This window comes from Alosa sapidissima, chromosome 1 (genome assembly GCF_018492685.1).
Source record: "Alosa sapidissima isolate fAloSap1 chromosome 1, fAloSap1.pri, whole genome shotgun sequence".
In the NCBI taxonomy this organism is placed as follows: domain Eukaryota; kingdom Metazoa; phylum Chordata; class Actinopteri; order Clupeiformes; family Clupeidae; genus Alosa; species Alosa sapidissima.
Window position 1 is genome coordinate 26,998,190 of NC_055957.1, and position 15,663 is coordinate 27,013,852.

The 15,663-nt window shown below is 46.5% G+C and overlaps 1 protein-coding gene across 3 annotated transcripts in view; it reads right to left on the bottom strand.

Annotated features, from left to right (window-relative positions):
- Nucleotides 1-15,663, bottom strand: part of ece2a (endothelin converting enzyme 2a) — a 125,531-nt gene that overhangs the window by 55,094 nt on the left and 54,774 nt on the right. For 2 of the 3 annotated variants that reach the window (XM_042108590.1, XM_042108589.1), the window contains exon 3: nt 10,569-10,852. In XM_042108590.1, coding sequence (XP_041964524.1) covers nt 10,569-10,852 — 284 coding nt within the window. Of the gene's footprint in view, nt 1-10,568; nt 10,853-13,187; nt 13,280-15,663 lie in introns of all 3 variants that reach the window. The other variant, XM_042108591.1, reaches the window with a different exon arrangement.

Consider the following 15,663-nt stretch of genomic DNA (forward strand, 5'->3'; position numbering starts at 1 on the left):
AGATTGTATTGTCATACATAACAATGTGCTGATGTGGTTTAATCTGTTTGATCATTCAAAACATTTGATTCCTAATGAAAATTTACTTGTAATGTGGAATTGAATAAAGTATCTAAACTGTGTGTGTGTCTGTGTGTGTCTGTGTGTATTCATGCATGTGTGTGTGTGTATTCATGCAATGCATGTGGAGCCGTGTGAGTGTAAGTGAGTGTTACGGGTGTGTGTCTGCGCATGCATCTGTGTACGAGTGAGTGTTTGCTTTGAGGTCACATGGATGCGTGTTTGAAGGCTCGGGCTGATGTGTGCATGACAAGCTGACAAACACAAACACAGTTAACACACACACGCACGCACGCACGCACGCACGCACGCACGCAGCGCGCGCACACACACACACACACGCGCGGACACACACGCGCGCACACACGCACACGCGCGTAGACGATCAGCCACAGTGTGCATCACACTGGGTCGGCGGCTCTCTGTGAATGGAGTGGTGGTGGGCGTCCATCAGTAACTAATAATGGGCCTGTAAACATGCATTAAAGGAAAGGGACGCCGTGCGGCCACACAATGATAATAATGGGTCTGTAAACATGCATTAAAGGGAAGGGACGCAATGCGGCCACACAATGATAATAATGGGTCTGTAAACATGCATTAAAGGGAAGGGACGCCATGCGGCCACACAATGATAAGTAGGGCTGAGTGCTGAACCTGCAGCCCCCTGCTCACCACTCACTACTTGTAATGTCATTAAACTGTGTGAGAGTGTGAGTGTGTGTGTGTGTGTGTGTGTGATTGACAGCAGCTGTTTGGTGTAAGCGCTGCTAATGGTTGGCAGGAGGCAGAGAGGAGGAGGCGCCCACTCAGGCACATCAGTACCGCTCGCCGCCGCGTTGCCCAGGCAACGGTGGTGGCGGTGATTCATAGAGCGTGTCGAGCTACAAAATAAATGTCACACCTCGCTCTTCTGACACCGACACTCCCAGTGTGTGTGTGAGTGAGTGTTTGAAATGGTGGTATTTTCACTGTGTGTGTGTGTGTGTGTTTGTGTACATAGTGTGTGTGTTTGTATATGTAGTGTGTGTGTTGGGGAGCTTCCTCTTCTGTGTGTGCTCCACAGGTAGTCTTGTCAAGCACACACAGTGTTACTGTGACTGGCGGGTGTTACTGTGACTGGCGGGTGTTACTGTGACTGTGTGCGTTGTTTACAGTAATTTACCCTCTATATTCCTTCTTCTCACTCTGTCTCCATTTCTCCTCTGTATCCCTCTTTCTCTCTCTCTCCATTTCTTCTCTGTATCCCTCTTTCTCTCTCTCTCTCTCTCTCTCTCTCTCTCCATTTCCCCTCTGTAATAGTACTCTTTCTCTCTCTCCATTTGCTAGGTCGTTTATTTTCATTGTGGAAAAAAACAGTCAAAATAGACTTCTGATTAAGGTGCACACTGCACTGCTTCTCTTATTCTCTCTCTTTACTCCTTTCTTCTTTCTCTCCCCTTTCCTCCCTCTCTCCATCAACGCTCTCCTCTCCCCTGCTGCAATGCTCATTAGCTTTCTGTCAGTCTTGCTTTCTGTCTCTCCTGCTCTATTTCTCTCTCTCTTTTCTCAACCCTTTCTATCTGTCTCTCTTGATCCATTTACTCCCTTCTCTCTCTTCCGTTCTCCCTGCTCCCCTTTCTCTCTCTCTCTCTCTCTCTCTCTCTCTCTCTCGCTCACTCACCATTTCTCTCCCTCCCTACATCTCTCTTTTTCTCCTTCTCTCCAAATCCTAACTATCTGTTTATCTCAGACTACTCCATCCTCCTCTCTCTTGCCACATGATTTCACACTAACACTTTCTACTGCTCCTTGCGGTATTTCTCTCTCCTCTCTACACCTCTCTTTCCTTCCTCCTCTCTCTCTCTCTTATTCTCTCCTCTCCCAGCCTCATTGTACTTGCAGTTAAAGCCTCCATTCTCCATAACTGAAGAACTTACACCCACATTTGCCTCAGACTCTGTTGATAAACAGCAGCAAACTTTCTCTTCCTGTACCTCGTTCTCTCTCTCTCTCACACACACACACACACACACACACACACAAACTCCCTAACTCTACACCTCCCTCTCTCTTTTTCTTTCACCTCTGTCTACCTGTCTCATTCCGCCCTCTCTCAGTCCTCTCACTCTCTCTCTCTCCTTCTCCTCCACCTCCACCTTCCCCTCCAGCACCTGAGCCATCTGCAGCTAATGGACACTGTGTGTGTGTGTGTGTGTGTGTGTGTGTGTGTGTGTCTGTCTCAATTAAGTCTTGCGCCCATGAACCATCAAACAGCCAAAGGAAGTAAAAAAAAAAAGATCTGAAGGCTTGCTATTTCCCATACCACCCTCACTACCCTGGTCACACACACGCGCACACTCACACGCACACGCAAACACATACACACACACACACACACACACACACAGCAGAGGAAGCTAGCTCTAGCACTGGGCTCACTTGTTTGAACACAATCAAGAATAACTTGAAGACAGCTGCAAATCATGCGTGGAGCTCCAGGGCCGCAGTGCTGTTGGTTTTCAGACGTGTGTGTGTGTGTGTGTGCTGTGGAGATGGATGGGTGTGTGGGACTCATGTGAGGTAGTGGTGAATGGATGGAGTGCACTTGTGTTGCAACATAGTGCTGCGTACATGTGATGTGTGCTGTACTGTATGTATGAAGCATGGGAAAGGTTTTCAAGCAAATGTGAATATCTTCCTACCTTAGTGTCTCACACACTCACACACACACACACACACACACACACACACACACACACACAGCCATGCCAGGTAGAGACAGACAATCCTATTCATTGTGTGGGCTCAGACTGGCTGTGTAATAATGCATGAGGCCAGGAAGGGGAAATGGAGAGACTGTTTCAGTATGATCACTTAGAAGAAAGGGCTGAAATATACATGTCCTCTCTCTCTTTCCTTCTCTCACACACACACACACACACACACACACACACACACACACACACAGACATGCACAAATACCATCACACATGTCCATTCACACACACACACACACACACACACACACACACACACACACACACACACACAAAGCCCTGTCATTTGGGCTATGTCTTCCGGAACAATCTCTCTACTCTCTCTACTCACAGCCATTACTAGTCTCTCTCTCTTTCTCGCTCTTCCTCGTTCCCAACGGGAACAGTACTGAACTAGATGTACCGCAGAGAGGTACAAAATATGACCGCCGCCCAGTCCAGCACATTTTTTCCACAAAAATAAATCACGCTGAAAGGCCTATATGATTCTAACTGTCTCACTAAATTGCATTATCCACACTCAATTCTCACTGGTATCTGCTAGACCAGGGGTCCCCAACCTTTTATGTACCATGGACCGGTTTGATTCCTATTTTTTTTTTCATTGACCGGCGGGGGGGGGGGGGGGGGGTCGGGGGTTCCATGTTCCATATGTGTTGTGCATGCATTACTTGAAAAGAACTAACTCCAGTTATGCATGAACAGTGAAGGTAACGATCTCTTGTGAAAAACGTGAACTTGAAGAAGTGAAAATTGAACAATATGAACTATGAATATTGAACAACTTGAAGCTAAAGTGTGAACATGCTTAACAAAATATGGGAACAAAACATGGGAACTAAACGTGCATTACGAATATAATCAGTGTGAGCCCTGCTTGTTTCCCTGCAACAAGAAGCTTCCATCTGGGGGTGATGGAAGACAGTGACACCCTCAGTGTGTTTGAAATGTCCAGTCGATTGCGCAATTTGGTCTTAGTTGCAGTCATTGCCGAAAACCCGGCCTCGCATAGGTGGGAAACGTTTTCAGCGCTTTTACGGCTATCTCGGGATATTCTGCTTTGGTTTTGATCCAAAAACCCGCCAGAGAGGTTTCCTTATACACACTCTTAAGACCACCATCATTTGCAATTTCGATCAACTGCTCTTCCTCCTGCGCTGACAAGTTAGGACTATTCGGGATATTGACAAATGGGTTGTGAAACCCCCCCAAAACCCCCACTACTGTTTGGAACATATCAAATACACCCCGGTCCACTCGTCGTCCCCACAAATCAAGCTTGCTTTAAAATGCAGCGACTTTATCTGCCAGTTTAAAGACAGTCGTCATTCTCCCTTGGAGTGACAGGTTGAGGTGATTAAGCAACCCGAATATGTCACACAGGTAAGCGAGTTTTGACACCCAGTCCTCATCACTAAAATGTGCAGCTAACGGTGACTTTTTTTCTGTAAGAAATCTCTGCAGCGGCTCTCGCAACTCAAACACTCTGGCCAGTGACCTGCTAAAGATGCTTGTTTTTTGTTGCTCATTCTAGCAGTTTAGCTAACTTCGTGTGACACTACCGTTCGCCAAGAACTGATCAAGTGAAGTGAGCTGACCTGAGGCTGCGCAGCGCTGAAGGCAATATGTAAAAGTGTTGAAGGCGGGACAGACAGACGTAAGAAAATAGACCTTGCAAAATGCAAACATGCGTGCAATCAAACAACTGCATATAGACCTATGCCATGTAAAAACGTGACATTATTGCGAATTAAATTTAGTTTAGTTCGCATGCATTTTTTTTTAAACTCATCTGTTTATGCACATGTGAGCACATGGAATGGGTTAACATGACCCCTGGAGGCAAACAGAAAAAATTGGTCATCCTAGGCCCTACGGTTCTCAAGATATTCACAGAAAACTGTGTCTGCCCTACCCTCCTTTCGGGGGGTCCAGTCCAGCGGGGGGGCTACAGATCAAAACGAAAAACGATGGTTCCGTGGGGTTACATGCCCACCAAGTTTCGTGTACCCCGGTCTTTCAGTGTCCCAGGAATCCTTGTTGGTGTACGGTCACTAAATGTACACATAAATAATTTTATTGTAAGGCCCCCCATGAACGAAAGTTCACAAAACTTGGCATGCATTCGGAAGGTGTCATAATTTCAAATTTGTGCAGTTTTGACCATGTCAGCCAGAGATATTGTGATGAAAACACCTAATTTTTTGCTTTTTAATTTTTAACTAGGTGGCGCTATACATGAAATAAGTGGTAATGGGTTCTCGAGATATTCACAGAAAACTGTCTCCGGCCACCTACAGGCCAGTTGGTGTATAGTAACATAAATTAATTTATTGTGTGGCCCCCCATGAACGGAATTCCACAAAACATGGTGTGCATTCAGAGGGTGTCATAATGATCTTACACTTCCAATTTTGTGCAGTTTTGACTATGTTAGGTCACAGATACCTGTGATTACAACACCTCATTTTTACTTTTTTGTGTTTAACTAGGTGGCGTTATACATGAAATGAGTGGTTATGGAATGGGTTGACATGGCCCCTTGAGATCAACATACAAAAAAAAAATGGTCCTCCTAAACCCCACGGTTCTCGAGATATTCACAGAAAACTGTGTCTGCCCTACCCTCCTTCCGGGGGGTCCAGTCCAGCAGGGGGGCTACAAATCAAAACGAAAACGATGGTTCCATGCTATCCATGTGGGGTTACATGCCCACCAAGTTTCGTGTACCCCGGTCTTTCAGTGTCCCGGGAATCCTTGACGGAAATTTGGACATGCGAAAAAGAAAAAAAGAAAAAAAATCTGACTAAACCTATATGACCGCTGCTTCGCTGCGCGGTGGTCATAATAACTGACTGAGAGTCTTGCAAGGCTCACACCAAACACACACACACACACACACACACACACTGTTGCACACTTCATACTAACTGAGTTACTCTAATAATTACACATGGAGTGTTCAAACGTTTGCAATTCCAACTGTATATGGATGGAGCACCTAGGGGCTTTAGAGTAGAGCACACACTGTTCTTAGACACGAACACACAGTTATTAGACACTGAACACACACTTTTCTTAGACACTGAACACACACTGTTATTAGACACTGAACACATACTGTTCTTCCCCTTAGAACTCAGCATATTCCTGTCCATTAGCACATCTACCTACAGAAACGTCCTGTTCACCCTCTACACGGCAGATCCTTCTGCTACAATACTGAGTCATGCCACATGCAGAAGTTTTCGGATGATACTGCAATTGTGGGGTGTGTCAGGGATGGGCAGGATGATGAATACAGAAGCCTGGTGGAGAACTTTGTGCAGTGGTGCAAACTCAACCACCTCCAACTCAACACTTCGAAGATCAAGGAGATGGTGGTGGATTTCCGCAGGTCTAAGCCTGCTCTGCTCCATTGATAGGGTCAATGTGGAGGTGGCAAATACCTACAAGTATCTGGGCTTACAACTGGACAATAAACTGGACTGGTCAGCAAATACCGAAGCACTCTACAAGAAAGGGCAGAGCAGGCTGTACTTCCTGAGGAGGCTGCGGTCCTTCAATGTCTGCAGTAAGCTCCTGTTGTTGGATGTTTTACCAGTCTGTTGTTGCCAGCGTCCTCTTCTATGCTGTGGTATGCTGGGGAGGAAGCACAAAGAAGAAGGATGCTGGGCAGAGACAGGCTAGTAAGGAAAGCTGGCTCTGTCGTGGGAGCCAAACTGGAGTGCATCACTTCAATATCAGATAAAAGGACCCTGAACAAACTGATCAACATCTTGGACAATGAATGTCATCCACTCCACTGCACTATTATAAAGCAAAAGAGCTTGATCAGCTGGAGACTTCGCCCACTGCCATGCACAACTGTCAGGCTGAGGAAGTCATTTGTCCCCAGGTCCATTGAACTGTTCAATGCTTCACTAAAGGGAAGAGGAGAGATAGACTTCTCTGCATAGTCTGTCTGCCTCTCCACCCTCTCCATGTTTGGGTACTGACTGTCCACTATTGTTTTACTACTGTTTTACTACTGTCCACAGCCTAATGTTTTGTTGTGTTTTTTGTTGTACTACCAATGGCTTCTGCTACAATACTGAATGGCTGTAACCCTATTACCTCAACCTATTCTTGCACTGATATAGTTTTCATACTACCTTGTCTACATTATACATTACTCTCTTGTAGAGGTCTGAAAAATCAGTCCCGCGCCTGCCCGCTCCCGCCCGCTCCCGCATTAATGTGTCATTTTTAGTCCCGCTCCCGCCTGCATCTGTAACATGATGTCCCGCTCCCGCCCGCTAAAGCCCGCATGCAGGATGGATAGCCTATTCAGCTTTTCTTTCTGTCTCACGAAAGGAGCACACACACTCCAGATGTCAGTTTCTTGGTTCTGAATAAGCTAACAACTGAAGTAGGCCTAGCCTTATGCCCTCTTCCTCTGTCATGCTTTCGATTTTGAGTTTTGACAATGAGCAGCAGAAACAAATTGAACCCAAGTAAACGACAATATAGGCTATAGGCCTGCTATCCATCAGTTATGCTTAAACCCCGTTTTTTAATGCTGCCTAACAGAACATCCAGCTGAACTATAGTTATGAACACTACTTTAATCATTTCCATATTTAATTTTACGCACATATTTAATTTGCGGGAGTGCAGTGAATCATCGGTTTGTCCCGCACCCGCGAACGCACCTCTCTCATCCCGCCGGCTCCCACAAAGAGCTTTCAAAACTTGTCCCGCGCCGCACTCTTTTGCGTCGGATCCCGCGGGTCTACTGCGGGAGTGTAGACCTCTACTCCCTTGTTTGTCCATATTTATTTATGCTGGTCTCTAGACCTTATTCTTGCACTGTTGGACTACTTTTTGCACCTTCACCATGACACTCACTCTCTTAGAGCACCTTACCATGCACACAGATCTATCTATCTATCTATCTATCTATCTATCTATCTATCTATCTATCTATCTATCTATCCATCTATCTATCTCAGTATCTATCTCAGTGATTGTCATTCAACGGTGCTGCACTGTCATTGGCCTTCAACACGCTGGAAGGAGACATCACTGCATCTGACATGCAGGCTAGTGAGCGAGTAGCAGTCTCCAAGGTTCAATATGAAGGAATTAAAGAGGAAAAAGAAGAGAGGGAGGAAGGGAGGGAAATGAGTGGTAAAGAGATCTACCACTTGATACCTCAGAGGAATAAGGGAAGTTTTGATTAAGTTTTCAGGAGAACAGAGAGAGAGAGAGAGAGAGAGAGAGAGAGACAGAGAGAGAGAGAGAGAGAGAGAGACAGAGAGAGAGAAGATGACTATTCTCTCCATCTGTTTCGCAGTACCAGAGCCCTCATCCCATCTTAATACACCAACTGTCGCTTCATATAGCAAAAAGCCTAGAGAAAACAAATAAATGCTCACTGACACACACACACACACAAACACGTGCATGCACACACACCCGCACGCATACGCACACACACACAAAGTTTTTTTTTCTTTCACTCAAGTCCTCACAATAACCTCTTGGTTCTTTCCTTGCTGGTAAAGGGGAAAGAGCTTCTGGTATTCTTATTGAGGAAGCAGAGTCAGAGCCAATCAGAAACCTCATTCCTGCTCAGCATTTGTTTTTAAAGGGGATTGTGCTGCTCAATTTATTTTTGAAAGCTTGTGGTACGTGATGAGTATGTGCAAAAATGTCTCTCAAGCAAATGCACTGCATAAATGTATTACCAGGTGGCTCTGTACTTTTACAAATGTACTCTCTCTTCCTCTCTCTCTCTCTCTCTCTCTCTCTGTGTGTGTGTGTGTGTGTGTGTGTGTGTGTGTATGTGTGCGCACTCTCATGCGTTTGTACGTGTGTGTATGTGCGTGTGTGTATGTGCGTGTGTGTATGTGCGTGTTTGTATATGTGTGTGTGTGTGTGTGTGTGTGTGTGTGTGTGTGCGCACGCATGTTTTTGTACGTGTGTGTGTGCGCGCGCGTGTGTGTGTGTGTGTGTGTGTGTGTGTGTGTGTGTGTGTGTGTGTGTGTGTGTGTGTGTGTGTGTGTGTGATCGTGAACCTGACCCTCCTGTCGCTTAAGCAGTTCTGGAACAGAGTGCCAATCAGCCACTAGCTGAAGCCTGATCCTGTGGGCTGTTTTATAAAGCATACAAAAGGGTGTCGTGTTCCCTAGCCTCTGCCATTGTCAGAGATATCATTTATTTAGGCTGGGGACTTATTGATTGGCTGATGAATGTTCCGAATGCTGGTGGTGGGGGAGTGGAGGGGGGGTAGACAATTACATCTCACCGTTATAAGATAACTCCCTCCCCATCACTAAATACACACACATTCTAGCACATGAGGCACGCACACACACACACACACACAAACAAACAAACAAACAAATACACACAAAAAAAGTGTACAGGCACATACACAAACAATTAGTCTGTTTAAATCTGATGCTTTCCGTGTGGCACCGGGGTGCAATTAGAAACCAAAGCAATATCACAATCTCCCCCCACGCCCCTTAAATCAACACACAGCACGCCCTCACGGAGCCTCAGACCCTTTCCACATAATTACCCCTGTTGTGTGTGTGTGTGTGTGTGTCTGTATGTGGGTGTGTGTGTGTGTCTGTGTGTGTGTGTGTGCACGTGCGTGTGTATACACGTGTATGTGTGTGTGTACGTGTGTGTGTGTGTGTGTGTGTGTGTGTGTGTGTGTGTGTGTGTGTGTGTGTGCACGTGCGTGTGTATACACGTGTATGTGTGTGTGTACGTGTGTGTGTGTGTGTGTGTGTGTGTGTGTTTGTGTGTATGTGTATGTGTGTGTGCTCCCTCTCCCTCCCATCCTCTGGCTCTGCTCTCCTTTTTCCATGGAACAAGTGAGGCCGTCCGGCTGGATTAGCCACGCCGCTGATGCTCTTTTTCCCACCAGTGATCTGCCCTGGCGGCCGCCTGACGGCTGGAGGGCCGGCCGAGTCTGAAGCCAGGCCTGGAGATCTCCCTGTCCACTGAGGGCCCACAAAATGGCCCAGACAGATCTGCTTCACCTGCTACCTCACCATTAGATTTGGATAAATGGCCCAGGAAACCACGAAAACTCTTATAGCTTTTAAATGAGTCCGGAAATATGTATATATCAGTAGTGTTCTGTTTCTGGTTGGAAGTTCGTTCCAATTCTATTTTGTCATATACACACATATATATACCGGAATATATGACAATATAAAATAAAATTTGGAAATATGTCTCCTTCAGTGGAGATTAACGAACGTCCAAACAGAAACACAACACTACTGATTGCTTTGTTTGAGGGACCTGAGTTAGATGACAGACGTATGCTCACAGACAAATGAAAAGGGATCAGTAGCAAAGCATAGGAGCACATTCTCATGGTCATAATCCAGCACCACAAACCAGCAGGACCATTTAGGATAATCCCACATCTGGAGCAAAGTGTAATCCTGCATGCTATTATAGTGGTGTGCTAAATGACAATGGCTAAAGACAAAGATAAAAGGGGGTTTTAGTTATAGCTTTACTGAAATCTAGAAGAACTGATAGTGACCGATTTGCACAAATGCAATAAAAGTGAAGATTTGCCTATGAGTGAGGAAATCTAGATTATCTAGATTGCCTTGTCCCCCTCCAATGTTGGTTAAAGAACACACACATACACACACTCAGACAGGCAGAGAAGCAGAGAAACACACACACACACACACACACACACACACACACACACACACTTCCTCTCACCTCTTTCAGGACCTGGTGCATCATTCGGGCAGTCTCCTCGGACACCCTCCAGGGGTCCTTCTCGTCCACAAGCATGGCGTCCAGCGTGCCTTTCTCCAGCACCACGTCGAACGAGCCGTCGGCAAAGTCCAGCCGCCGCGCGTCCATGCAGAGCCAGCTCATGCCCGCACAGTCGGTGTGGCGCTGCGCCATGGTGTCGATGCAGACCGAGGAGTAGTCGATGTTGGTGATGGAGCTGAAGCCGGCCCGGTACATGTCCACACTCATGGAGCTGTTCCCACAACCTGCCCAACACAACCGACAGGACACGCTTGAGGAGACCCAGTCACTTCGACACACATGCACACCTGCACAGGTATCTCAGGCCAAAACTCAGAAATGGGAGTGAGGGGGGATAGTTTAACCACAGTCTGTAATAATTAAATGATAGCTATTCAAGTATGAAGATTTACAATTATTATATCTCTGTGGCTCCTGGATCGAGTGGGGAAAAAAACGATATTTCTAATTACACATTTGTATTTCTGATGATCTACCTTCTGGAGCAAACCAAACAAACTACTACTAAAATGCTGAGCCGTAAAACCCTGGTTGTTCTCTGTATGTAAGAGGGCCTGTACTGTAGGGCATTTGGACAGAGGAGACCAGGGACTAGGAAACCCTCCAATTAGGTGCTGGACATTTGAGAAAAAAGGAAGTAGCAAAGCAAGAACAAGACCCCTGATCTGATCCATAACTAGCTGACCACAAACCTGAGGTCAGAGAACTAAGGCCTGGGTGTGTTATCCTCAGTAAAATTAGAATGGGTCATCTTTGGCACACACACACAGGCGAGCACACATCATGAGAAAACACGAGAGAGTGCCTGAATCTGAAGGAACAAACTGTTTTCCTGTTACCATGAAAAACACTCGAGCTCTGACCCTGACATCCTGACTCTTGTGTTTATGCTGAGACGAATGGGGAAGACTGACTGCATCAACATGATCTGCTATTAATCTGAGCCTTCCATGAACTCTGGTCACTTTTGGATGAGTGGACGGCTAACTGGCCTGCCAATCAATGAGGGCTCCTTGTGTGGCATCTGCCCCCACCCCCCCTCTTGAGCATGAACATTTCACAAAGCATAATTACTGCTCCTTGAGAATAGACTCTGGGTGTCTGTGGCAGAGGAACAGTCCAGCACAGGGTGCTTAGGAGGAGGGAGAGGGTGCAAGAGGGTGCTGGAGGCTTGTCTGTGGGACGCAGTTTAAGCCCTTGCACAGTACAGACCACAAACCTGTGCCAGTCCTGCAGTCCAGCCCAGGCCGCGGCCAGACCTTCAGTTATGTCCTCTACTACGGGCAGCTCGCCAGCATCCAGGAGCCAAATTAGAAAAATGGCTACTCAGGACCACAGACACACATACACACACACACACACACACACACACACACACACACACACAGCACTGTGACCACGGTCCTTTCGCAGAGGATCCCGAGTAATGAATGCGGCATCATCGACAGCCCAGATGCTCTACAGCGGCTTACAATGATCGATGATCTAAAAATCGGATTTTCAATTAAGCACCACTGCGGCCTTTGTCACGCCCGCCCGTGACAGGGGTTGCCAGGTTGTCCCTGGAGTCCGTGTCCGCGCCCGCATGGCAGTGATTAATGAAGACGGAGAAGGGAAAAGGCAACGCCACAGGGATCCCTGACAGACTCTCTGACAGGCCACTCTCAGGAAAGACAGGAAACTGACAAGAAGAGACAGGAAAGCTCTGACCCTTACTTTACATCATGTACCTTTAAAACACTACACAACTTAAACCTTTTAAACACTACACTACTTCACAAACAGGTGGACACTTTACTTGTCTAATACTCACTTGTAGTAGTAACATTTACTTTCATGGTGGGTTAGAATGAAAAGCACCTTATGATACAGGGGGATAGCACATTGGCATCACTGAAGCCCGTCTTGTGTAATATGTAATACTAAACTGAAAAGTCCACAGTGATGCTGAATTTCACATTAACACACACTGAAGGACACTCGGGATAAGAGAGGCTCAGGAGGTTTAAGGCTTGAGACAGAGAGAGAAGCAGGGAGAGGGGCAGACAGAGAAAGAAAAGCACACAGAGATAAAGATAACAAGAGAGAGAGAGAGAGAGAGAGAGAGAGAGAGAGAGAGAGAGAGAGAGAGAGGAGCCATTTTAAGACTGTGAGGGAAGTATAGCTGAGGACCCTACAGAATGTCTTTGTGTGAAAATGTGTCTGGGAGATGGTGTGCAGAAAGGTATTTCTCTGCTATTGCGCTGCGTTTGCTTTCCGAGAGCTCGTCTTTAATCTCCAAATTTAGCTTGCGCTCAGCACAGCTACTTAAACACAGACGAGAGAGGAGAGGACTTCTTCAAATCAAGGTGACAGTTAGCACAAAGCTGCAGCAGAGAGGATATATTAATCCTTGAGATTAAATCACAGATCCGAACCTGTGCCTAAGGCAACGGTGCTGTTGCCATGGTTATGTGAAAGACAAACACCTGACTAAAAAAGAATACAAGAACAAAACTAATGACAAATTATTTAAATTCAATGCACTAAGTTGACAAGTCATGAATATTGATGAAGTACCTCCTCTGACTTTGTACATCACTTCTCTCTTCTTCAGGCGAATGCCAGTGAACAGACTGTGGGTTGTGTCTGACATACCACTTAACAACAATCTGGACAAAGAAAAAGTTCACTTGTACAGGGTTCTCCTCTAAATCATTTGAAGATGACAGGAAAGGATTTTTAATGCATTTAGATCTACAGTGGGGAGACAGAGGAAACTAGACATACCAGTTCTTCAGCAGAGAGCAGTTGAGAGGCCAAAATTACACCTTTCATTGTATAGTCTCATTGCATAGATCACTAACAATAATCTACCCCTCCTGCATCTGTTTAAGCTCCCCTGGGGAGCCACTGGTATCCTTCGACTGATGCTGAAGATGTCATGATTATCACTGAAACCAATACCTTAAGAGATTGGCATGGCTTTAATATGACAAGGTTCCAAACACCTCAGCAAAATGTCCTCCCTCAGACAGGACCCTCGATGGTGTTTTATGCCCCCAACGTCGTCTTCCAGGCAGCGCTGCCACTGCTGACTCAAAGGCACCTAATCCTAAAGCTAACCCCAACCCTAACCCTAACCTTAACCCATGCCTAACCATAGTGCCTTCCAGGCAACGCTGCCTTGTTGAAGACAACGTTGGGGGCATAAAACACCAAGAAAGGAGGAGTGCAGTCAGAGTGGGCAGTGCTCCCAGGGAGCCGAGCCTCGGACTCCGGGAATGTGAGGGACAATGCTCTGACTAAAAGTACGCCCAAAAGTGAACACGAGAGTTTAGCGTGCGTGTTACAGTGCCGGAGGAGGGGGGGGTTCACAGACTTGATGCCCAAAAAGAACTGTGTGAGGTCTCAGAATTCAAATAATTAAAAAGAAACAGCAAGTCACACCTGTGACACTGTGTGTGAGTACTGTATGTGTGTGTGTCTGTGTAAGGAAAAGAGTGAGAAAATAATAGTGAGGAAACAGCCAGATCAAATGTGTGACAGTGAGACAACGTAAGAGAAAGAAAAGGAAAGAAAGTGAAAAGTGAGAGATCAAAAGAGATCAAGAGAGAGAGAGAGAGAGAGAGAGAGGTGAAAGAGAAGTTTAAGAAGCTGGAGTGGAGGAGGCGCTAGGTTTCCTGTAACACAGCCTGCTGCTTCTACACTTTTTTAAACACAGTGACTAACACTCATTATCACCTGCAACCCCTGACTAATTAAACACGCCATCTTAACAAGATGCTTAACAAGGGGAGGTGTGTGTGTGTGAGAGAGAGAGTGTGTGTGTGTGTGTAAGTATGCACATGTGTGTGTGTGTGTGTGTGTGTGTGTGTGTGTGTGTGTGTGTAGGAGAGGGCACCACACCCTCTCTCAATATGACCCCTGAATTTAAATCACATAGAGAGGACAAGCAGGGGAGCAACGCAGCAAACACCAAACAGTGAATTACTTTCCAGACGGATCAGAGCCAGAACGGAGCCAGAACGGAGCCAGAACAGGGCCAGAACGGTGCCAGAACGGAGCCAGAACAGGGCCAGAACGGTGTCAGAACGAGGTCAGAACAGGGCCAGAACAGGGCCAGAGCAGAGCCGGCTGCTGTGAGTGTGCGCCACGCAGATGAAATGGCATTACACAATTTGCTATACGAGGACAAGTGGGCCGTGCCGTTGCATGGCTGCTTGTGCCTCTGGATGAGTACCTGTGGCAGAGTATATAACGGGCCTGGGTGCAGATATAACAGCATGGGCGGATTATGAACTTTCGGGCCCCTGGGCCCAGATGTATTAAGAGCCCCCCAATAATTGTTGCATATATGTGAGGGGGGGGTTTGGGGGTCCTCCCTCAGAAATTTTTGAATTTGTTTGATGTGATTTCCTGTATTCTGGTGCATTTTGGGGATAGCCAATACTAAATGCAATCACATTTACGGCCTACATCCTGATTTGTTGATATTGAGGCAATGATTCCATGCAAAGTCTTGGGCTTCAGGGCCCCCTGACCCCTTGGGCCCGGTAGGCCCGTGCAGTAATCCATCCCTGTATCACAGCACTGGTCCGCTAAAAGACCTGAGGCCTTTCTATTTAAGGCCACCAGGAAGCCGTACCTGAGATCTCACTCTACTCCCACTTTCCTATTTCACGCTCCGCATAAAGCTCTTGGGGACGGAGCACGCCGGTTCTTGACTTGGAGGTTCTGCCTGAACGGGTCTCGTCCTCGGTTAAGGTTGCTGCCCTGTGTGGCCAAAACGTGTCTTTCTATTTCTAAAGTGGGCTGTAAGTGGTTGTGTTTGGGTGGGAGGTTGATGTTTTTTATGTGTGTGCGTGTGTGTGTGTGTGTGTGTGTGTATTGGCAGCCGTGGCAGAAACATTGTTATTTATACCCATAAGAACTGAGTATTATGCTTATTGAGTGATACACTGGTATTGCATCTTTAATATGTGTCCCTGCACCACTTTTCTCCATGTGGACATAAATGCATGGGTGATGGGTGTATGTGTGTGTGTGCGTGTGT